At 42.0% G+C, this 26,130-nt stretch overlaps 1 protein-coding gene across 11 annotated transcripts in view; it reads right to left on the bottom strand.

Moving 5' to 3' along the window:
- LOC109048680 (band 4.1-like protein 1) overlaps positions 1–26,130 on the bottom strand; it is a 240,614-nt gene that overhangs the window by 4,445 nt on the left and 210,039 nt on the right. For 10 of the 11 annotated variants that reach the window (XM_042733365.1, XM_042733366.1, XM_042733364.1 and 7 more), the window contains 2 exons: positions 18,672–18,794; positions 14,822–14,869 (listed from right to left, as the gene is read on the bottom strand). In XM_042733365.1, coding sequence (XP_042589299.1) covers positions 14,822–14,869; positions 18,672–18,794 — 171 coding nt within the window. The remainder of the gene's footprint in view (positions 1–14,821; positions 14,870–18,671; positions 18,795–26,130) is intronic. The other variant, XM_042733367.1, reaches the window with a different exon arrangement.

The following is a 26,130-nucleotide window of genomic DNA, read 5'->3' as shown; positions in this document are numbered from 1 at the left end:
CCGCCAAAATTAGATCTAACTTGAACAGGTAGCTCAAATTCACCTGACCATCAGCCCTATGAGCTTAGTGCAACCTGTGTACATTTCTCCATTGGACACATATCGTCTCCTCATTGGCAAAGACCTGCTAGAACGCTTTGAGCCATTGTTAGTTTTTAAACAACTGAAAATCTGGGCTCAATTGTAAGAACCTCTGCCTCCTCAGTCACCAAGATCACCCCAAACAGACTGCCAGGTCACAAAGGTTACGGAAAATTTCACCTCCAACCGCGGGAACGTCTCGGCCAAGGAGCAAGGTCCAGGGTCGCTGCTCTGTACTTTCCAGCTAGCCAAAGACTCTGACTCATATGGCCCCCAGGTTAAAGGGGGCTTACAGCTGAATGATGTCACAACAGACCCCATACTAACACCATGGGCAGACAATTCAGCCATCAGCCTCTCACTGGTCAATGCTCTCAAACATCACACAACGAACATTCCTTGTACTAACAAGCGCACACGATTCCCTTTGAGTCCCTGTCCGTCAACTATGGCAATTGCCAATGGCATCTGTGCCCTGAACTTGGTGGAATGACAGGTGTCTAACCCATTATTTCCTGGTCCTTCCTGATGCACCGCATGATGTCTACATCGGAGCGGACATTCTGATTCCCCTCAGGGCTCATGTGGACATGATCAATGAAGTGATATGGGCTCCAATGACCTCACAGTCAGTCACGGTTCCTGTCAACCATGAGAACCTCCTGTCAGACCAAACAATCCCTGGGGCCTGCACGCTAATCAATAAACAAGAGACTGTAGTACCATCTTACACCAAAGGGGTCACTGTTCGACTCAAGCTCTCAGCCACACATCAGGCTTCTTCCAACCTTCACCCGAATGTGGGGAACTGGGCCTCACTTTGGAAGCCACACCCCTCGTTGAAGTGACATCTCGGGCAGTTTACATTTTGTTCAATAATTGTATGGCAACTGATGTCAGAGTGCCTAAGGCCTACTGTCTGGGTTGGTTAGTTAGTCATGACTTCCATGACTTTGAACTGATTCTACCAATAATTGGAGCTATCTCAGATTCAATGATTCCAGAAGGAAGCTCAGGCCACACAGTGTCAACAGCACCCTTCAAGATCATCACCATAACTTCAGTCATGCCAGTGGTCAAGGAGCACGTGTGTAGAACAGAGCTAACAGAAGACCAACACTTTGCTGTGTATACTGCTTCTAACCACTCCATCAGCGAGAATGGCAGTGTGACTGCACCTCTGACTGCCTACAGCACAGTGGAAGTAATGACAGAAGAGCCATACCCAGGTTTTGAGACACAAGTCCAGCAAATTCTGAAAGATGCTGATGCCATACAGGAGGATTGCAGACCAACACAAACGCTGTTAAGTCCTGTACAAATACAAAGAATCATTTGCCAAGGACTCTTTAGATTGTGGCCTCACTAAGCTCCATGTTGTACATGTCCCAATGCACCCAAAAGCTCCACTCACTTTAAAGCAATACAAAATCCCCCTTAAATCATACAAACCTGTACAGGAGATCATTAACTCTATGCTTGAGAAGGGTGTCATCCGTCCATGTAACAGCACCTACTCTGCCCCCATCTGGCCTGTCCTCAAACCAAACGGCAAATGGTGGCCAACCATCGACTATAGGAAACTGAACCATCAGGTACCATTGTTGCAATGGCCTATGACCCAGCTGGAACAGGAGATACCAAGAATCAGAGGAGCCACAATCTTCTCCACTCTTGATGTGGTCTCAGGATTTTGGACTATACCAGTGCATCCAGATGACCAACACAAGCTGGCTTTCACCTTTTGCAATCGGCAGTACACCTTCACCAGGTGCCCATTCGTCTATGCCAACTCCCCAGCCGAATTTAACATCTTCCTCAACAAAGCATGCCCTGAATGAGCTGAAACGACATCTGTGCATTGCTCAATGTCCGGCTTACCCAAATCCACAGAAGGAGTTTTATTTGGATGCTGGATTCTCCAGCCACTGCCTCAGTGCTGGTCTATACCAATGGCATGACCAGGACAAAAGGGTGGTCGCATATGCCAGCAAGACTCTTCTCCCCCAAGATGGTTAATACTCAGACTGTGAGAAAGCCCTGCTCTGTACTGTATGGGCCATCCAGAGATTCTCCAACTACATCGGAGCACAGAAACTGATCATTGAGACCTGTCACCAGCCTGTCACATTTCTTAACAGCCAGCATATCCGCGACAGTGTGGTCACAAATGCACGCATAGCCACATGGCTAATGGCCCCCCAGGGGCGCAACGTGAAAGCAGGATATGCTCAAAATCACAAGTCGGCGTAATGGCCTAGCAGCCTGCCAAAGCTGCTCCAATGACACACCGACTGAGATCCTAGCAGCAGAAAGCCCCCAACTACTGCCACCTGCCTGCCACAGATATTTTGATGTGAATGTCTGCCAAGGCATGCCCACAGCCTACGTTGATGGATGTTCCTACAACCACAAGGACATCCTAAAGGCAGGTGCTGGTGTTCTCTGGCTATATGATCGACCTTTCCCACCACAACACAAGCTGGGTCCACGGTCATCACAATATGCTGAGATACCGGCTATTCTCATAACCCTGCAGATAGCATCAACACATAACATCAGAGAACTGCTCACCTGCACAGACTCCAACTATGCCAGACTTGGCTTCACATGCCATCTTCCAGGCTGGAAGCAAAATGGTTTCAAGACAGCAAACAACAAAACATTCAAACACCAACACCTGTTCCAGGCATGCGATGACATCACAAGTGAACATAATATGATCGTCTACTGGAAAAAAAGTGAAAGGACACTCGAAGCAACCTGGTCCAGACAAGAACCTCAATGACCAAACAGATGCCCTAGCCAAAACAGGTGCACTACACAGTGAGTTATGATCTCCACCAACCCATCCACCCACCCTTAAAGTGGCAGCCATAACCCACAGCAAACAAACTCAACAAAACAGGTTGACTACATAGTGGGTTATGCAAATCTCTACTAATGACATTGCTGACATGGAAGCCTCTGACTCCTCCATCAAAACTATTCTTCACCACCTCTCTAACCCCTCCAGCCACCCTATCACACCACATACACTTGCTGCTGCCCCAAGCCTTAAATGGCTATACCACGTAACACATATGCTGCATGTGATGGACAACATTCTGTTTTATGCTCCTGATAACCTCACTGCACCAAGGCTTGTGGTACCACAGTGCCAAAGGGGGGTGATGCTGATGTATGCTCACGATGCACCATGTGCGGGACACCATGGCACAAGAGCCACTTATGAGCCACTAAAACAAGTGGCATACTGGCCCGGCATTCAGCAAGATGTGGCAGAGTATGTGATAGGATGCAACGTTTGCTATCAAGCCCTTCCTCCGAGACAACACTGAAGGAATCTGCGGGTTACACCTATGCAAAGAGAGACACTCTGCCCTGCTGAGGCCAAGCCTCGCACACAAGTCACAGAAACGCAAGCAGAGATTGTGGGAAATCAGTGCCATCCTCCACCTCGGGGACCTGACGCTGTACCACCTTTCAAGTGAAGAGTACCAATCTGAGGTAAAAATTCCAGCCTTCTTCAAGGACCACAATCTCACCCTGGAACCTGAATTGGAACTGAGCATTGAGAAAGGAGGGTCCAAGATGATTGACATCACCCCAATAGACACAACCCTCCAAGTACTGTCTCAGCTGTCTGTCCAGACCACCTGTCCCATTGCCCGATCCTGGACCTCTGCTAACACGGCACTTTGCTTCGCCACAGCAATCAGGTACACCCTAACTCTCTGCCTTGCCTTTGTCCTGTTTAACAGAGTCAACGGGGTGCAAAGGTCCATGAACAGGTGCACAGCTGCCCTTCCTCAAACCTTCAAACGGAGCCACCGGAAAAGAGGGACCCAGGCTGAGACAATGCTGAACCTGACCAAGGTTAACACCCAAGCCGAGGATTCAAAGGCTGGGGAAAATTAGAAACCACCTGCCATCCAGCTTCCCTGATTCACCTGCCATCTGACCATCAGGATCCACCTGCTGTCTGACTATCATGACAACTGTTGTCTGACGATGTTTGCAGGTGAACTTTGTCAGCCAAAAGGGGGGAAATCTGTAGTATCTGCTTAGGATCATGTACGATAATTTGGGTTTTATGGCTTAGAGATTCCTTTTAGCCTTTTGACATTTGCATATAAATTACAGACACGGTCCCACATTCTACATTTATATGGGTGCTAAATTGCAAATGGTTCCCCCCACTATCAAGGAGATGCTAAACAGCTGTACCACTCTCATCTCTCCATCGAACTTCAAACACATTCCCAGAGAGGCGTAAATGATCCCGGGTGCCAGGCACTAATGGCCTGGCTGACCAGCAAACTACCCCAATGCGCGCAATACACATAACACACACACTGCTCTTTATTCCTCAAATAATTATGCACAGTACACTATGTGATCGTGAAATGCATCATACTATTTGTACCATATTTTGGGTAAAACTGCACCAATACTCCAGACCAACAATACACATGCAAATGGGTCTAACATCAAGGCTGAGACGGCATTAGAATCCATTTGCAGAAGTTTGCAAAGGGGGTTAATAATTGGACGCACTGGAAGGGAGTCAGACCTGAAGATGAGTGAGTCAATGAATTTTGTGCGTATTCAGCCCATGGAAGGAATTCAGATCATCGATGCTGTTCTGGGCTGCAGTATGATCGAAGATATCTACCTAGGTCTTGGTTTAATCGTTCAACCTGTCCATTTGCTTGGGGGTGGTATCCTGATGTGAGGCTGACATTGATGTCAAGATACTTGCAGAAAGCTTTCCAAACTTGGGATGTAAACTGGGTTCCTCTGTCACTGACGATATCATCTGGTATACCATAAATTCGAAAGACATGATGCACAGTGCCTGTGCAGTTTCCATGGCTGTGGGGAGTCCTTTTAAGGGGACCAAACAACATGATTTCGAGAAACGATCAATGATGACCAGAACAGCAGTGAAGCCGTTGGACAAAGGCAGGTCTGTGATGAAGTCAATAAAGAGATGGGACCAGGGATGTTGTGGGATGGGCAGTGGCTGGAGGAGCCCTGAAGGTAACTCCTTGGGGGTCTTAGATTGGGCACACACTTGACAGGCTTTGACATAGGTAGTGACATCATTAAGCATTGAGGACCACCAGAATGAATTTTGTAGTAAGCGAAGTGTGCGGGATATTCCTGGATGGCAGGGGCTAACAGAAGTGTGGACCCATTGCATTACTCTGTGTCATAGATTTTGTGGAACATATTGTTTATCTGGTGGGCAACTGACAGGTGCTGGTTCATTGTATTTCCTCGATTATGTCCCAGGTGATAGGTGCGATGACAACAGATGAGGGGAGTATGCATTCTTGTGTAAGGTTTTCTAAGGGAAGATCATACTGCCTGGAGAGAGCATCTGCCTTACTATTCTTACTGCCAGGGTGATATGTCACTGTAAACTGGAATTGGGTGAAGAAAAAGGGACCAGAGAGCTTGGCGTGGGTTGAGTCGTTTAGCACCTTTGATATATTCAAGATTTTTGTGGTTGGTGATTACCTGAAAAGGATCGACTGTCCCCTCTAGCCAGTGTCTCCATAGCTCAATGGCTGCTTTCATGGACAAAAGTTCTTTATTCCCAACATCATAGTTTCTTTCCCCTGTGGGATATTCAAACACTTCTTGCAGTTGTTGAATGAAATAATCAAAAGATCTTCTAAATCGCACATCCGTTTCCCAAACTGCCGCAGCCCAGTTGATCACCTTGCCAGATAACAAAGACATCATGAAAGCACATTTCTTGTCATCAGACTCAAATTTGTCTTCCTGGTTATCAAAGTAAATTTTCACTTGCCGAACAAAGCCTTTACATTGGTCCGCAGATGCATCAAATTTATCAGGTAATGCAAAACTCACCATTTTCAGCATGGTTGATGGAAGCGAGTGGATGTACAGTCGTGGCCAAAAGTTTTGAGAATTACATAAATATTGGAAATTGGAAAAGTTGCGGCTTAAGATTTTATAATAGCAATTTGCATATACTCCAGAATGTTATGAAGAGTGATCAGATGAATTGCATAGTCCTTGTTTGCCATGAAAATTAACTTAATCCCAAAAAAACCTTTCCACTGCATTTCATTGCTGTCATCAAAGGACCTGCTGAGATCATTTCAGTAATCATCTTGTTAACTCAGGTGAGAATGTTGATCGAGCACAAGGCTGGAGATCATTATGTCAGGATGATTGGGTTAGAATGGCAGACTTGACATGTTAAAAGGAGGGTGATGCTTGAAATCATTGTTCTTCTATTGTTAACCATGGTGACCTGCAAAGAAAGCATGCAGCCATCATTGCGTTGCATAAAAATGGCTTCACAGGCAAGGATATTGTGGCTACTAAGATTGCACCTAAATCAACAATTTATAGGTTCATCAAGAACTTCAAGGAAAGAGGTTCAATTCTTGTAAAGAAGGCTTCAGGGTGTCGAAGAAAGTCCAGCAAGTGCCAGGATCGTCTCCTAAAGAGGATTCAGCTGCGGGATCGGAGTGCCACCAGTGCAGAGCTTGCTCAGGAATGGCAGCAGGCAGGTGTGAGCGCATCTGCACGCACAGTGAGGCGAAGACTTTTGGAAGATGGCCTGGTGTCAAGAAGGGCAGCAAAGAAGCCACTTCTCTCCAAAAAAACATCAGGGACAGATAGTGAATGGACTGCTGAGGACTGGGGCAAAGTCATATTCTCCGATGAAGCCCCTTTCAGATTGTTTGGGGCATCTGGAAAAAGGCTTGTCCGGAGAAGAAAAAGGTGAGCGCTACCATCAGTCCTGTGTCATGCCAACAGTAAAGCATCCTGACACCATTCATGTGTGGGGTTGCTTCTCATCCAAGGGAGTGGGCTCACTCACAATTCTGCCCAAAAACACAGCCATGAATAAAGAATGGTACCAAAACACCCTCCAACAGCAACTTCTTCCAACAATCCAACAACAGTTTGGTGAAGAACAATGCATTTTCCAGCAAGATGGAGCACCGCGCCATAAGGCAAAAGTGATAACTAAGTGGCTCGGGGACCAGAACGTTGAAATTTTGGGTCCATGGCCTGGAAACTCCCCAGATCTTAATCCCATTGAGAACTTGTGGTCAATCCTCAAGAGGCGGGTGGACAAACAAAAACTCACTAATTCTGACAAACTCCAAGAAGTTATTATGAAAGAATGGGTTGCTATCAGTCAGGATTTGGCCCAGAAGCTGATTGAGAGCATGCCCAGTCAAATTGCAGAGGTCCTGAAAAAGAAGGGCCAACACTGCAAATACTGACTCTTTGCATAAATGTCATGTAATTGTCGATAAAAGCCTTTGAAAACGTATGAAGTGCTTGTAATTATATTTCAGTACATCACAGAAACAACTGAAACAAAGATCTAAAAGCAGTTTAGCAGCAAACTTTTTGAAAACTAATATTTATGTAATTCTCAAAACTTTTGGCCAAGACTGTAATTAGTCAGGTGCTCATTGACGGACTGGAGTTTAGTCAACTGATCTTGGTAACCCTTTAATACCTCAGTTTGATAGGTGAATGCCTCTTGCAGGTTTGAAACTTCCGCTGGATTCAGTTGAGGTGAAGTATTCTGTAACATCGAGGCTGAGGCGGCATTAGAATCCATTTGCAGAAGTTTATTAGGAGAAGATATCAAAGACAGAATCGTTAAACCAGGCAGAAAGTCAGTACCGTGGCAGAGACGAGTAGGCAGCAGTAAAGGTCCAAACACAATCATCAGTCCAAATCAGGCTATCAATCCAATGGGGCAATCTAACAATCGTAAACGAGAACTCAGGCAGAATCATACACAGAACAGACAGGCAGAATAACAGTGGAAACCACTTGGTAAGGCAGGTAAACTGGCAATACTTCGCAAGGAGCAAACACAGAGACTCTTGTTAAATACTGTCCAAAGAGGAAATGAATGTAGAAGCAGAGGGAGCGGTACACAGTCAGTACTCAGGCGAGGGCTCCCTCTGCTGGTGCGGCAATACAATGGGCCATAAACAGAGACAAAGAAAAAGACAAAGATTTCTCCCGCTCAAAATTCATGCCTCTGATTGGCCGTCCCACCCAAAAGGTGGGTGTGGATAGAAACTATCAACGTCATTATCTCTGGCTAATCTTGGCTCAGAAACATTTTCTTTTTCGAGACAAACACTATCCAAGACTCCTCAAAACTCTCCTCTTGAGTTTGATTTTCCGGCAGTTTTTATCTCAAACCGCTGTGGACTTTCCTATCTTCAGAAGAACCAGAGGAAAATTTTCAGCTTACTTCAAATAGAACTCATCAAGAACCTCCAGCTACAAATCTCATAGGCAGTGAACAATCTAAAGACAGCAATGTGCCCTCTAGCTCCCTCACAGACATTAAATTGGCAGCTAAAGCTAACAAACAGCTAACAACCTACTGCAACAACCATGAGTATTATTTCAGTGCTTGTGCCTTTTGCAAGCAGAACCACATTCAAAGAGGAAACTGGATTAAAGAGCACAATAAATGCGAACACACACAAAAAAAGAGATTGGTACATTCAAGAAAACATGTCCTACAGGTAGGGGGCTTCATTAAAAAATATCATTAAAAATATTCAGTAATGTAATCAAAGTACCACAATATAAAAGTAATGTAATCTGATTACTTTTGGATTACTTCAAATTACATATGTAAATAAAGTCTAAAAAGCAATATCTAAGTACTTTTATTTAACTATGACATTAAAATTAAAACTAATAAAAACTATACTGAAAACAAGTTGAAACTATTAAAAATTGTGTCTTGTTACATCATCTAGATATTACAGCCTTTGTGTGTGTGTATATATATATATATATATATATATATATATACAGGTCCTTCTCAAAAAATTAGCATATTGTGAAAAAGTTCATTATTTTCCATAATGTAATGATAAAAAATTAAACTTTCATATATTTTAGATTCATTGCACACCAACTGAAATATTTCAGGTCTTTTATTGTTTTAATACTGATGATTTTGGCATACAGCTCATGAAAACCCAGAAATTCCTATCTCAAAAAATTAGCATATTTCATCCGACCAATAAACGAAAAGTGTTTTTTAATACAAAAAAAGTCAACCTTCAAATAATTATGTTCAGTTATGCACTCAATACTTGGTCGGGAATCCTTTTGCAGAAATGACTGCTTCAATGCGGCGTGGCATGGAGGCAATCAGCCTGTGGCACTGCTGAGGTGTTATGGAGGCCCAGGATGCTTCGATAGCGGCCTTAAGCTCATCCAGAGTGTTGGGTCTTGCGTCTCTCAACTTTCTCTTCACAATATCCCACAGATTCTCTTTGGGGTTCAGGTCAGGAGAGTTGGCAGGCCAATTGAGCACAGTAATACCATGGTCAGTAAACCATTTACCAGTGGTTTGGGCACTGTGAGCATGTGCCATGTCGTGCTTAAAAACGAAATCTTCATCTCCATAAAGCTTTTCAGCAGATGGAAGCATGAAGTGCTCCAAAATCTCCTGATATCTAGCTCCATTGACCCTGCCCTTGATAAAACACAGTGGACCAACACCAGCAGCTGACATGGCACCCCAGACCATCACTGACTGTGGGTACTTGACACTGGACTTCAGGCATTTTGGCATTTCCTTCTCCCCAGTCTTCCTCCAGACTCTGGCACCTTGATTTCCGAATGACATGCAAAATTTGCTTTCATCCGAAAAAAGTACTTTGGACCACTGAGCAACAGTCCAGTGCTGCTTCTCTGTAGCCCAGGTCAAGTGCTTCTGCCGCTGTTTCTGGTTCAAAAGCACACGCCTGTGCACGGTGGCTCTGGATGTTTCTACTCCAGACTCAGTCCACTGCTTCCGCAAGTCCCCCAAGGTCTGGAATCGGTCCTTCTCCACAATCTTCCTCAGGGTCTGGTCACCTCTTCTCGTTGTGCAGTGTTTTTTGCCACACTTTTTCCTTCCTACAGACTTCCCACTGAGGTGCCTTGATACAGCACTCTGGGAACAGCCTATTCGTTCAGAAATTTCTTTCTGTGTCTTACCCTCTCGCTTGAGGGTGTCAATGATGGCCTTCTGGTCGGCAGTCTTACCCATGATTGCGTTTTTGAGTAATGAACCAGGCTGGGAGTTTTTTAAAAGCCTCAGGAATCTTTTGCAGGTGTTTAGAGTTAATTAGTTGATTCAGATGATTAGGTTAATAGCTCGTTTAGAGAACCTTTTCATGATATGCTATTTTTTTGAGATAGGAATTTTGGGTTTTTCATGCGCTGTATGCCAAAATCATCAGTACTAAAACAATAAAAGACCTGAAATATTTCAGTTGGTGTGCAATGAATCTAAAATATATGAAAGTTTAATTTTTATGATTACATTATGGAAAATAATGAACTTTTTCACAATATGCTAATTTCTTGAGAAGGACCTGTATAAATACAGTTTAGTATTACAGTTTTATTTGTATTATTATTATTATTTTTATTTCTTTTACATGTACAAGTAAAAATAAATATAGTTTATACACAACATCAAAAAATTTACACCATACACAGTCTATTTTATTTCTTGGGCACGTACTGAGTGGGAAGGATGGGCCCAGCATGAACAGTGCTTCCATTTCCTGGAGTTAGACGGGGGAACTGAAATGTGAGCATGGGTGTTTAGCCACCTGAGGGTGCTGTTGGAGCCCACGCTTTGATTTTAGCAAAGGCCAAGCTGGAGACGGGGCTTCGCAGACTGCTGGGAAGATGGAGGAGTCAAGGAGTTGAGGGGAGACAGTGGATTCAAGGAAGGCGACATTGTCTGCATCCTTGATCTCCTTTAAATCCAGCCAAGCTGGACATCGCCCTGCCAACTGTCTATGCAATAGCCTTAGTAGCGTGCAGAGCCAGATCAGTTGCTGTGTGCAGCTCATTAAAAGCATCAAAATTAGGGCTGGACTCATCCAATTCATGGAGGGGTTTAGCTTGAAACACTAGCATAGTGTGAAGCACTGAGCCAGCCTGGCCAACTGCTACATACAGTAAGCCCTGCCCACTAGAGCTGAAATGGTCCTTCTGGGCCTGGATGGGTACATAGCCTTGGCTAAGGGCAGATGGCGGGCAGAGATGTGCAGCAACTGCCTCTTCCAGAGGGGGGCAGCTTGCCATATCCCTTTTCTTCAGTGCCATCAACAGAGGGGAGGGTGGCAGAATTAGAAGAGTGAATGCATGCAGAGTTGTGGGCATGCCATGCCTTGGTAAGTTCATTGTGAACATCTGGGAAAAAATGACTCTGGTCTCTAACGGTGTCAGACTCTGTTCCATGTTTTGTGTGTGTTTTGCTCCCCATGTGTTTCCATGCCCATATTTGGTCACAATTAAAGTTTACCTTATTACTTCCAGGAAACTTCAGTTTATCTTTCCATAAGATAATGTCCATAGTAACATCCAACTCAGTCACTTGCCATATCAATCTTTGCACTTCACTGTATCCAGTTAGTAGTTGTTATTTATTCTTGTCTATCCCTTAATATTAATATTTAAGCCCAAAGCCATTACACTTAAATCTAAAATCACTATATGTAGTGGTGCCCCTTGTGAGGCTATCTAACATTTGATATCACTACACTAGTTAGTTGTTTTAATCAGGTGAGTTGCCCCTTCAAAAATTCAAAACAAGCAATAATGTCGATCTAAGGGCATGTTTTGTGTGTGTGTTTTGAGTGGCCCAATTCCGATTTTTTTCCGCTCATGTGGCACAGATCGGATATGACCGGTGACCGTGTAAGCAGAAAAAAACCGCATGGATTCCGATTTTCTCAGATCGGATTCAGGCCTCATTCATATGTGGTAATAAATCGGATATGAATCGGATACGTGCATTTGCATGTGCCATGTAAGCAGACAAATCGGATATTCCCCAGTAAATGCGAGTCGTACGTCATTAAAAAAGTGACGTTAACTCAGGTGGAGACCACCAACTGAGATCACATGACTTATTATAGGCGCGATGGAGGAAGAAGGATACACACAGTGGAGCAATTCGGAGGTTTCATGTCTTTTAAGTCTTTGGGGCGAAGAGACAGTGCAGGCAAAAATGCAGGGTTGTTACAGAAATAAATCCGTGTTTGAAGACAATTCACGAGATATGGGGAGGCATGGTTTAAGCGCTTTTTTCTCCGCCGTACGAGATGTTTTGTTGATTTTTTTTTTGTTGTTGACTTTTCAAAATATTGTGGAAAGCAAAACACTGTATAATCTGCATCCATTGAATTTCGTGCTGTTTTACTTCCTTTTCCAGGTCAGAACATCTACATTTGGTAGTTTCAGCAGTGTATAGTGTAAATGCAAAAATCGGATACGGGTCACTTTTAAAAGATGATGTAAGCAGGTCGTCAAAAAAATCGGATATAGTCAGAAAATCGGATTTGGGTATCAAGACCTGCAGTGTAAATGCAGCCTAAGTTACTGGATATAAAATTTTACCTGCTAAAGTAGCTAGTGGGAGTGACTGTGTTATATGCCCTTCTGAAATCAATTCACATACTGTATGGCAGGTGTTAATGTCAAGCCCTGGTCCTAATACTTCTGGACGTAATGGCAGCCTTTGATACAGTTAATCATTCCATTCTTATTTCTTTTTTAGAGCACTATGTAGGCCTGTGTCCTTCAATGGTTTATGTCTTATTTGACCAAAAGATGTTGTACAGTCAATATTGCAAATTGTGCATCGTTCTTGGCTAGTCTTACCTGTGGAGTCCCACAAATCTCAATTCTCTGTCCCATTTTTTCTTTCTTTCTATGCTTTCAATGGGTGATATTTTCAGAAAACACAGAGTATCATTCAATTGTTATGCAGATGACACCTTAAATGACTTGCCATTAAAAAATACTCAAGACAATGACAGCCTGTTTTTAAAGATCTAATGAATTGGATGTCGCCAAATTTCTTGCATCTAAATGACTTGAAGACTGGGATTATTGTATTTGATTAAGTACACATTTTAGTTTATAAATCTATTAATAACCTTGCTCGCTAATAGACGGTTTCAAACGTCAACATAAACAAACGTTACTGCACATGCAAATTTTGTGGCCTAAACTTAACTCCCGGTAGATTTCCGCAAAGAATCAATAACAACAATAACAACAGCAAAGTCCCTCCGGAGAAGATTAATTTTGATATCAAGCAAAATATGTTTGCTGCATAAATCAGATGGGCTTACTGAAAATTCAAATTAATTCTCTGCCAGGAGGAGGTGCTTTTGGAGTGACATAAATAGAGGTTTCCCCAGTAACGGCTGTACACTAAGCAGCGCTTCGCTCACAAATGCTGCTTTATCAGGCATTACATGCAAGATGAAATGAAAATGACATCGAAAATTTTCTGAAGACAGTTTGTTTCCTTCTGAGATAGTGATATAAAAACACCCGCGCCGCGTTTTGATTTTGAAACCTACGGCGCTCATGTTTATTCAACAAAGTCAAAGCCTTTTGGAAAATCAATTTTTGGCAGTCAGTTTTGATATTGTGGCAGCCACAAATAAATAAATGTATGGGAAACACATCCCACAGCAAAACAACCTGAGCCCAACTTCAGCCTGCTCATCACTTTAACTGCGTTTGTATTTGGCGCCACTAACCAGACTAATAAACAAACACAGACCAGAAGGTAACTTCGGGCCAAGTGCATGCACCTGATGAAATGGTCTATATCTCTTCTACCTCCTTCAATTCATTAGCCACCTAGATCACTTAGACCCGGTAATCTAATTCTACTAAAGGTACCAAGAACCAGATTTAAACATGGGGTAGAGTGTTTGAGGCAGCTGGTCCTAATCTCTGGAATAGTCTACCTCTATTTATATCAGCCCCCACTCTATTTTTTAGTGTAAAATTAAAACTTATTTATTTTCCTGCCTTTTGATTAATTTATTTTAATTTATTTATTTTGTGGTACGGTTCTTTTATGGTTTAAATGCTATGTATTTTGTGATGCTATGTGAATTTCAATTCCACAATTTTTATTATATTTGTTCTTTATTATCTTTTTTTAACTGTACTGTTGTAAAGCACCTTGGACAACACATATTTTATTTGTATGGAGCTACATAAATAATAATAATAATAATAAAAAAATACAAATAAAAAAAAATCCACCATTCTGGGCTTTATGGAACAATGGCCAGACAGAAGACTTTCCTAAGCGCAAAATGCGTAAAAGCCTGAATTAGCTAAAAAGCAGTGGCTGTCTACAGATGGTCTCCATCTAACCTGACAGAGCTTCTGTACAGAGGACAGAGGATCACAGACAGAGGATGTGTACAGAAGAATGGCAGAAAATCCTCAAATCCAGGTGTCACATCATAGCCAAAAAGACTTGTAAGTTTGTAGAGTTTGTAATCGCTGTCAAATATGATTTAGCTAAGTACTGAGTTAAGGGATCTGAATATTTAAGTCAATGTAATATTTTAATGTTTGTTTTTCATAATTAGTTACCACAGTTTTCTTTGTCATCATGGGGTACAGTGTGTCTAAACATGGGCAAGATTAATGATAACCATACCCATAATCAGAAAAAGAAACCCTTTTGTCAATTTTGTCAATTAACTGTTTCATATAATTTAAATATCAATTGAACTGTATGCAAACATAATATCTGCATTGTACCTGTACTGTATTGGCCACCTCTACACATCAGAATCAGCCATTACAAAAAACAAAAACAAACAAACAAACAAACAAACTGTGATTATAAGCACAGACTCACAGGGGACTCATTCTCTTTTGCCTCCTTAACTCTGTTCTCTTCCAGTTTCTGCAACAAACATGAGAAAAGAATCAAGAAGTGCCAAGGCAATACAGTTAAGAGCAATAAAACCTGAAAATACTCGTTGCCAGCAGATGGCACCATAGCAGCATGCAGTGAAATACTATTTTTATCCTATGTATGAATGATAAAAGTAAAAGTAAACATAAAAGAACCAGGTTTTAGATTGCTGAATGACTAAAGAAACAGTATCAGCAGCACGCCTGTAAAGGAAATGAGCAAGGCATAACAGCAAAATATTTGGGAGAGAATTGTTAGAGTTTGACTATACTGTATTGCAGTAGACACAAAGGTAGAGAGACAGAGAAAGAAAGAAAGAAAGAAAGAAAGTATAACTTTATAAAGGACAAGAGAGAAAGACACATGACATTGAGTACTTGAGTCCTGAGGCCTTTACCCTAGTTGTCCATGAAGGCATATGCCATTTATTTTCAGTTATATTCTAGAAAGATTCAACTTTATGAGACACAAGATAAGACAAAAACAGTAACATACCACGGATGTTTCTTTTTACATTTTGTCCCTTGAATAAACTGATAGTGTGTCAGAGACTTCAGAGTCTACTGCACAGGACCCTTCATACAAAGCTGTGATTTCCAGAGCAGATGAGCGTGCAAAACTGTCTTCCCAAGCTGCTTCAACATCAACCTCAGTGTTTTATAGAGGCCCTCAGTGTCGACAAACAGAGGGGTTGCCAATACTTCCCGATTTTAGAGTTGCAGTCTTCAAGGAAGGCCCCTAGTTCTACAGCACTCCCTAGGACACAGCTGGCCAACTTGGCAGGGGCAGCAGTTTATAAGCTTTCTACAGCTCCTCAGATCTGACCCACATTTGCTTTGTTGATGGGGACCATGGCCAGGACTGGAAGAGATGCTACACACCCTAAAAAGCATAGTAGGATAATCGACAGTAAGCTGAGGAAAGCCTTTCAGGCCTCTGTCTTGTCGGCAAGACAAACTCTCTCCTCTTGGTTTATTTAGAGGGTCTGCTGCAGGATTTGTTCTCCACTTTGTTCCTGAATCTCAGGAATTTCAATGATCATTCAAAGCGAATGCCATTTCTCTTCGTCGCCAGGGAATATGTATTGCACATATTGCCAATTACCAGCACGATTGGTTAATTTGCTCTCCCACAGAGCAGCAAGCCAGGAGCAACACAAAGGTGGTCTTAGCCCACTTGCAGAAATTGGGGCTGACTCTAAACAGCAAAAAGAGTTGTCTCACTTCCACAAGTGTAGTGACTTTTCTAGGCTTGAGTTTGAATTCGACTCTAATGAGAGAACCTCTGATCTCTCCACAGAGACAGTCAGTGTTTAAGGAGTGCCTGTCTGAGTTCCTCAAAAAGGAGCAAGTTACAGTGAGGTTGGGCCGGAGACTGCTTAGCCTAATGGCAGCAGTCAGTCAGGGGGTACCATTGGGGTTGCTTCACATGCGCCCATTACAACAATGGTTAGCAAAATACAAAGTGAGTCTATATTAGAATGGATAGCGACTGATTCCAAGGGACCTGGATTGTCTTTATGCAGTCAAGTGGTGGCTCTCAACTCCAGGCCTAAAGGAGGGAGTCAAGCTGGGCCCGTTATGTTCAAGGGAGACCATAAAAAGAAATGCCTCATAGGCAGAACCTCACAGGGTGCTGTCTGGCGAGGAAATCCAGTACAGGGAAAATGGGATGCCTCTTGGATAGGAGCATACCTAAACCTCTTGGAGCTGGAGGAGATTTTTCGGGCCTTGATCCATTTTCTTGCTGTCTGGCGAGGAAATCCAATACAGGGAAAATGGGATGCCTCTTCGATAGGAGCATACCTAAAGCTCTTGGAGCTGGAGGAGGTTTTTTGGGCCTTGATCCATTTTCTTCCTCAGCTTTAAAAGAAGCCTGTGATTGCTCGTTCAGACAGCCCAACTGTCATGTCATACATAAATCACCAGTGTGGAGTACATTCAATGTCCCTACACTTCACCCAGCAGTGGTACAGGCCATCTGGTTTCGGTTTGGGAAGGCCAAAGTAGATCTTCTTTTCCACACAGGAAACCACACACTGTCCCTGTTGTATTTAATGGTGGGCCCCAGAGGGCCCCTGGGGTAGATGCTCTAGCAAACAAATGGCCCCCAGTACTACTGTGTGCATTTCCCCCATTCCCACTTCTAGCTTCAGTTCTAGCCAAGGTGAGGATTTTGAGGGCCAAAGTCCTCCTGGGTGCACCTGGTTGTTAATCACTTTGTTGAGGGGGTCACCATGGTGTCATTTCTCCAATTCCTCCAGGAGATTAACTGAATCAACCTTGAGAGGGTATGTAGCTGCTATATCTTATCATCATGAAGGCTATGGAGGTCACACAGCTGGGATTCAACCTCTTGTCAGCCATTAACTGAAGGGGACTGACAGACTGTGTCCATCTTGAGCTTGGCAAATTCCCTCATGGGATCTTGGTATTGTCTTGAAGGCTCTGACAGATCACCCTTTTGAACTGTTAGAATAGATAGGGATGGAGTTTGTTACGTTGAAGGCTGCATTTCTTTTCTCTGTTTCTTCAGTTAAGAGGGTGAGTGAAATCTGTGCCTTCTCTGTGCACCCTTCATGTTGTATTTCACTTCTTCCAAAGCCCTCCTTTCTTCAAAAGTTCTGCCATGTTCCGTTGTTTCCAGGACCCTAGTGATAGAAACCTTTCATCCACCTCCTCACAATTCAACACAAGCATCCAGACGGCATCTAATCTGCCCAGTCAGGGCATTGAGAAGATACATTTCCTGCACACAACAGATAAAGCATAAGATCAGCTGTTTGTCTGTTATGGGTACAAGGCCAGGCAGTGTCCGAACAGAGGCTGGCAAACTGGGTGGTCAGGCTAATAGAGCTAGCCTATCACAGCTCAGGGATGCCTCCTTCTAAGAGAGTGGTGGCCCACTCTACAAGAGGAGTGTCTGCCTCCTGGGCATTGTTTAAAGGTGCCTCTCTAGAGGATGTGTGTGCAGCAGCTGGTTGGTCATCATCTGTGACATCTGCCAAATTCTATCATCTGGATGTTGCTACAACAAACAGCAGAGCAGATATGATCTGCCTTATGTAGACAATATCAAGGTGCTAAAAACCCACTGATTGAACTGTGTAAATAACAGGGAAAACTAATAAAATGTTCTGTTGGCATGAATTTGTTTCCTTGAGTTTTATTGCCCCATTTGGGTTTAATCTCCCCTCCTGACCTTATTTGGTACACAGTAGACCCATACTGTGGCGTGTTGACTGAGAAGAAATAGAATGAAGGGTTACGTGGGTAACCTAGTTCTGTAAATGAAGTCAACACGCCATTTGGGGAGCACTTGTCACTAGTCGGCAAAACAGAAACCTCTGCCTACTTCGCACCTGTATTTATAGACAGTGATTGCAAGTGAGGCATTGTTAATTTGATATATGGTTTCCTGACAACTCATCCTTAGCAAGGCTGACCCATACTGTACCTTCGTAACCCTTCATTTTAATCTTATATTGATTTTCATTTACATCATAAATGTTAAGTTTATAAATTGTATAAAATTATGCTTTGCCACAACACTGTTTGCATACTGACAACTAGTCTACTCAGACTCATTACAGCAAGACCAACTTGGTCAAACTTAAAATTTGTTGAAACAAAACTTTTTCTGCACCTCTTACAATCTTGAGTTTAATATCTCTTTTAGGTTAGTATTTAAAGTACCCTTTATGAACTTTTTTTAAATGGAATTCAGCAACTGGAGCATAGAAAATTTTCAGTGTGAATATGTAGGAATTATATAATAGTTATATTCTTACATGATCACAGATGTCTTTGACAGGAGCCTCAGAGCCATTAGAATGCAGTTCCATTTTAACTGTTCCTTTTCTTAACATCTGGGCTGCATTCACTGCACTGGGGTCTTTCTTGGCAACAGGGGGCTGATGAATAAAAAAGGAAAAAACAGTTACATTAGTATGTGGGATATACAATATGTCTGCTAAGTACTTGATATCACATAATCCAAAGAGTACTTTCTCAAACAGTAATATTACAAATAGTAATACTGGTGCTCTTTGGTCACTTTTTACCGAAAATGTTTCTGTTTTGAATTTTTAAAAATCACAGCTTCATTGGAATGGTATGAATCTTGTTGACTTTTATGGCATTTGGAATGTGAACATAAAAAAGTAATTGTCACACTTGTGGTCTTTGGTCAAAAATGACCGACCATAGGAAATGAATGGGAAATCGATGCATGAGGCCTTACAACGAATACAGGCAATTCACCCTCAATCCAGAAGGGGGCGCCCGAAGTAATTAGATTAGATTCAACTTTATTGTCACTGCACATGTAAGGTACAAGGCAACGAAATGCAGTTAGCATCTAACCAGAAGTGCAATAAGCAGTAAGTACAGAATATAAAAGGTCTACAATATGTACAATAACTATACAGATAAGTATTATGGACATAATTTACAGATTTAAATACTATCAGCATGATATACAGATAGGTGTTGGATCCATGCACAGGCTTGCAGTCGTGGGTGTAGAGGGAGTAGAGGAATGGACTCAGCACACAGCCCTGTGGTACACCGGTGTTAAGTGTGATGGTGGTGGAGTGGGTGTGGCCTGACCTAACATGCTGAGTTGGTCAGAAAGTCCATGATCCAGTTGCAGAGGGAGGTGTTAATGTCCAGGTCTCCAAGTTTTGTGGTCAGCTTGGAGGGAATGACGGCGTTAAATGCTGAACTGAAGACAACAAACAACATCCTAACATACGTGTTGTTATTGTCCAGGTGTGTGAGTGCAGAGTGCAGCACTGTGCAAACTGCATCCTCTGTGCTCCTATTTCTGTGGTAGGCAAATTGGTGTGGGTCCAGTGTGGGTGGGAGGCAGTCTTTGAGGTGTGCTAGGACCAGTCGCTCAAAGCACTTCGTAATGATGGGTGTGAGTGCTACGGGGCGATAGTCATTCAAGCACATTGGGGAGGAGTGTTTCGGTACTGGCACAATGGATGTGGACTTAAAACATGTTGGCAAAGTTGCTTGGGTGAGGGACAGGTTGAAAATGTCTGTGAAGACCCCTGCAAGCTGCTCTTCACATGCTCTAAGCACACGTCCAGGAATGCCGTCCGGGCCAGCAGCCTTGTGTGCGTTGATCCGGCTCAATGCAGTGTGGACATCTGTGGAGGTGAGTTTGAGAGGTTGGTGATCTGCTGAGATTGTGATTTTGGTGGCAGTCTCCTTGCTGTCGCTGTTGAAGCGAGCATAAAAGTAATTTAGTTTGTTAAGGAAGGAGCCGTCCGTGACCGTTGGAGTGGAGTTGCTTGACTTGTAGTCACTGATGAACTGGATCCCCTGCCACATGCGTCGGGGGTCAGAGTTAGAAAAGTGTTCCTCTACCTTCAGCTTGTAGCAGTACTTGGCCTTTTTGATGCCCCTTTTCAGTTTAGCCCTGGATTTACTGTAGGCCTGAGCGTCATCTGACCTGAAGGCAGTGTTGTGGGCTTTCAGCAGAAGTCGCACCTCCTTGTTCATCCATGGCTTCTGATTAGGGTACGTTGTTATATGTTTTTCTGTTGTAACACTGTCAATGGTGGTATTGATGTAATTCAGTACAGAGGAGGTATAGATGTAGATATATGTCAATGTCCGTGTGAGAGCCACAGGCAGCCTGAGAAGCAAACATACTCCGGTCAGTGTGTTGAAACCTGTCCTGAAGTAAAGAGTCTGCTCCAGTTGGCCACACTTTGATGGTCCTAACTGATGGCTTCACACGGTTGATGAGGGGTGAATACTTAGTGGTGAGAAACAAAGAAAGGTGGTCAGACTGTCCGAGGTGGGGGAGGGGGGTCGCGATGTAAGCTCCATCAATGTTTGTGTAAACATGATCCAACGTTTTGTCTCCTCTGGTGTGGCAGGAAACATGCTGATGGAATTTGGGGAGCACTGTCTTTAATTTGCAGTGATTAAAATCACCCGCGACAATAAAAGCAGCCTACGGGTGAGCAGTCTGTTGTTTACTAATGGCTGCATGAAGTTCGTTCAAAGCAAGCTTGGCATTAGCATCCGGTGGAATATAGACTGCAGTTTTTATGGTGGAAGTGAACTCCCGCGGCAGATAAAAAGATCTACATTTAACCATGAGAAACTCTTGGTTAGCTGAGCAGTGTTTCCCAACAATGACAGTGTTCGTACACCAAGCTTTGTTGACATAAATGCACAATCCACCACCTAATGCAACGTAATGCAATGCTGTTTGATAACCGCCAGCAGAAGAACAACGAATGCCATAAGTTAAGCACTTGAAAACAAAGCCCACTAGACAGTGACCATGTGCTGATTCTAAATGATCAAGAATCAATTTAATCCATCATTTCTGTCTTATTAATAATGCATCACTGTAAAACGTCTACTTTTATTTGTGTACACTCACAATAAAAAACAATGCATTGTGCTTTTGTAAAATAAAGAAAACAAATAAGATGTCGCTTTCTGCCATTCGAGTTTCCTTTCTGTGAACAAATTAAGCGCGTCACAAAAATGAACTGAAACTCAGCATATATAGGCTACATTACGTGTCACACTGTTTTTTCCCTTGTTTATTTGTTAACTAAAACAAATATAAATATTTATTACTTGAATGTATATATGTACTGCAGAATTTATATATAAAACATTGTAATGTAATATAATATTTAATATTTTCACATCTAGGTGGAAAGATTTGTATTTTTTTACTACTGTCTGTTCAAAATAAATGAAAAGAAACCTAGCATAGTAAAAAAAACAAAATCAAAGTATCGAACCATGACCCCCAAACCAAGGTACATGACGTGTGTACCGTTACACCCCTAGTTCACACACTTATACACACACACCTATGAACTGGTGTGACTGTAACACAGCATATATGTAAACTAAAAGGAATATTTTAACTACAATGCAGTAAAAAAGTGGACAGCAAGGAAGAGGTTACAATTTAAAACATCAATAGTGTATAACAGACACATCTACTCTCTCTCTCTCTTTCACCACACACACACACACACACACACACACACACACACACAATTACACACACTCAAATGAATTGGTATGTCTATAACCATATAGCCAAAATGAGTCAAAAAACTGAAATCAGATCTGACCCAGAAGAATTAAGCCCTGATAAAACATTCCTGTTCATTTTTGTAGAATTTTTATGTTTTGTGTAACAAAATGCTTTCTATCTTCAGATTTGACTGTTGTATTAATAATTCAAAAACTAACATTTAAAAAAAAAATCTAAACTTTTACAGGTTGTAATAGTTGTCTTTGAGAATGTCTAAATATATATCTAAATCCAGAACTTAATAAAAATAAGTATTTATGTCTAAAAACAATTACAGAATTTATATTCCTTTTATATAGAGCTATATAGGAATCCATGGGCTAAACCATGGAATTGCAGATGTTTTTCTTATTTTACTCCCACCAGATGGCACTAAAAAATTGGATTTTAAAGGCATTGACTCTATTTTAACATGTAATACTTTATATATATATATATATATATATATATATATATATATATATATATATATATATATATATATATATATATATTTTATTATTTCCAATGGGAAGAAATTGATCATAATTATTGCATAAATATTAATTAGTACCATGAAATCATCTCAAAATAAATAATATTATAGAACAAGAATATGTTACAACCATGAAGATCACAAGTGTGACTCCCAAATGATGGGCAGATTTAAAGGCCACGAAACACTAATGACATGTTTCTGATGATGCAAAAAAATGTCCTTGATATCCAAAATATTTCTATATCACAGTAAATCAGACGAGGTCCAATACAAAATGTTTAATTATTATAAGCCATTTAATAAAAGTATAAATTAAATCAAATTAAATATTTTCCATTTGAAAAATATTGCAATTTTTGTCAAGAGGAAACTATTTCTCTTTCATTTTAATTATCATTTTATACTTTTCCATAAATATGAGTCTGGTAATTTAGTTTTTTTTTTTTTTATTAATTAGTTGTTTTTATTTTTATTATTATAAGAATTATTATTTATTTATTTATTTTGCATGATGGGTAAATTTCACATTAAGGGTGCTTTCACATATAGTTTGTTTTAAAGGAACCATACCCAGTTCACTTAAAATGAACCAGGGAAGAGGGTGAGGAAGAGTTGGCAGTCTCTGATCATGACACCAGTCAAGACATTGGCAGAGCTTTAACAATGCATTTCAGTCAATTTTAAAAATAAAAGGGAACATTATGTATAAAGTTAATTCAACTTGCTTTTTCCCCTCATATAAGATAGTATTATTATTTTTTTTCTGCTACTAACTTTATATTGCTACTTTATTGTTTTACTGCTTTCATTGAGACCCGCGCTGCGCACATCACTCACAGAGATTGGAGATAGCACTGTGCACACATGGAATTATTCACAAGCATGGACACTTCTTGTCAATGCTGCCACACAAGTTTTATTAAAATAGTAGCTTCGATACTAATTCGCTACATTATATTTCTCAGTTTTGAAGTAACAAAAATTTAAAGCACTACTTAATCTCTGTGTCTGATTTGAAGCGAGCAGAATGCTAGATCTCCACTGCGTGTTGGGTGGCTCTGCTTCAAGGGAACTTCGAGCTGCGTCCCCCTCTAGGGGACATTTTGGGAAATGCTGCCAGCAAGACCGGCATCTGAAGCATGTGTAAAACAACGCCAATTCTATTGGTCCACGTGGCCTGTGACGTCATAGGCAGGTACAAAAGGGAACCTGTTGAAAGCGTCTTGAACTTTTGCTTTGTCTTCAGAGCTGTCTGTTTGTTCACGTGTGAAATGTCATCCTGGTGAGTCGAGCAGTGATTTAGGGAATATGTGCCTTAGTTTTTGGATTCTAGGGCATATTCTAACTTTTGTGTTTTTGTCTCTGCAACTACGCGCTCATTGTGATGAGTCGCAATGATAAGTTGACCTGTAGACTTGTTCCTATTCCCGAGGGATGTGTGGCAAAGCATTTGTATCTTGGGCCATTGCCACAGCACGGTTTATCTCAGCTTGTGGTAATTGCTTTGATCTGCGGTTTCCGCATACCCTTTACAATCGTGATGCCTGATGCTATGGATAATGTTTTTACTGTGTTGCTAAAACAATGAAGTGGTCGTTTTTAGTGCTGAGCTTGCGAGATCGTGAGATCAAGGGTGGAGCTATATTCAGCTCAGCTGTACCTCTCTAATATGCTTTTTATTGTGTGTGGAGAGCCTCGCTGGGTGTGGATATACGGAATGCTCTGTGGAGAAACGCTTGTGAACTTTCTCTCCCAGGGTGTTTAAGTCACCTAGAGTGGTTATGGGGAATGCTCCTTCCCGTGCTTCTTCTATGGGTTTAGGTGTGGGCTTCATCCCCAGGCTTCTGGGTTTTTTAAGTGGGTGGTCCCTCTGAATTCTGCTTAGTAAGTTTGGGCTGTCTGCGGATGGTTATGCTGCAGCTCAAGCTTGCTTTGCTCTGGAATACAGCAGTCTGAGGGCATCTATATTTTGGCCTGACGTCTATGACTAGGTTGGGTTCCCCTTGGCACAAGTTCTCTCAGGTAAGTGCTGAAGTCTTTGTCCAGGAATCTTCTATTCGAGGATAGTTGTGTTCCAATTGTAGACTGCTCCCCCTTATGGGTTTTTTAAGTAATGGTCTCCTTGAGCCCTTGCCTATAGACTATGCTCTCTCCCCTATTTGGGTTTTAAGTAGATGGCCCATTTCCATAGTCTGGGCAAACTTCAGCCTTATCTGAGGGAAATGCTTTTCGATGATAGCTGTGTCCAGTCAAGTAGCAGTCTCCTTGAGCCCTGCCTAGATAGTGCTGTCTCCCCTTATAAGGTTTATAATTAATTTTATAATCACTGCTGGTGGTCTTGGCAGTTGCAGTGGTCCCCTTTCCTAGAGCCTTGCTATTTGAGGATGGCCATATGCAAGCTCAGTGATTGCTCTCCTGCCTAGGGTTTTGAGCCCTTACCTAGACAGTGCTGTCTCACTTCTTTCGGTTGTAAGTAGACAGCTCACTCTCTGTGGTCTGGGGAGTTTCAGTTGGTCCCCCTTCTGGTAGCCCTTCCTACACATACAGCTATCAGAGGATATGCTATGCATATCCTAGCCGTGAGGGACTAGCTGTTTGATAGATTGGTGATTGCTTCCCTTCTTAGGGTCCCTTTCTGGTAGCCTCCTCAGACAACTAAGTTGGTGACGTATTAAGCATGTGCCCTTTTATACTTTCGGTTACCCCACTATGACGTCAAGGGCCACGTGGCCGAATAGGATTGGCGTTGTTTTACAAGTGCTTCAGACACAGGTCATGCTGGCAGCATTCCCCAAAGTAGCGTCTCGTTCCCTCTCAGGGAACCATGGTTAAATGCGTAACCTGAGACGTACTTTGCCTCCATCATGCAATGTCACAACATTTATTCCCGTCCAGAGTTGCATTAATTTTTCACCAGGATCTTGTATTGATGATGAAAGAGTTTGACCGCTGCGCAAAGTCTTCTCCAGCACATCTCAAAAATTCTCATTGGGGTAAAAGTCTGACTCTGGACTCTGTGGTGGCCAATCCATGTGTGAAAATGTGTTGCATGCTCACTGAACCATTCTTTCACAATTTGAGCCTGATGAATCCTGGCATTGTCATCTTGGAATATGCCCGTGCCATCAGGGAAGAAAAAATTTATTGATGGAATAACCTGGTCATTCAGTATATTCAGGTAGTAAGCTGACATCATTCTTTGGGCACAAAACATAATCATCCATGCAGTAATTATCCAATGGGAGGATCTTAAATATTTGCTTAGTTAAATCCAGGTGGTTACTTTTTTTTGGACAGGCAGTGTATATACTGTACATAAACTGCTTTATATTAGTTCAACCTCAAGCATATTACTGTTATGTTCATTCATACAGAGCGTACCAGGACCTCATTTCTTTAAAAAAATCACGAGGAAATCAAATCACAAATGGACCCACAAACGAACCGTCTGAGTACAGTTTGCTTGTGGGTCCCTTCAGGGGAGTCTGAGATCACATGTTTGTTCACATATTCGAGCTGAACTGCTCCGAGTGTTTGCAGGGCTCAAACGAACTAGGTGTGTAAACACCCTTACACTACAAGGGACCTTAAATTGAAATCCAAATGTTTGCAGTAGATTTTCTATTGCTGTTGCAGTCTTCGCTTCAGAAAATCTTCTCCAATACAATGTTATGATTAAATC

Source organism: Cyprinus carpio, chromosome B11 (genome assembly GCF_018340385.1).
Source record: "Cyprinus carpio isolate SPL01 chromosome B11, ASM1834038v1, whole genome shotgun sequence".
Classification (NCBI taxonomy): domain Eukaryota; kingdom Metazoa; phylum Chordata; class Actinopteri; order Cypriniformes; family Cyprinidae; genus Cyprinus; species Cyprinus carpio.
The sequence above is the reverse complement of the archived record's forward strand: the minus strand, read 5'-3'. Positions and strand labels throughout refer to the sequence as shown.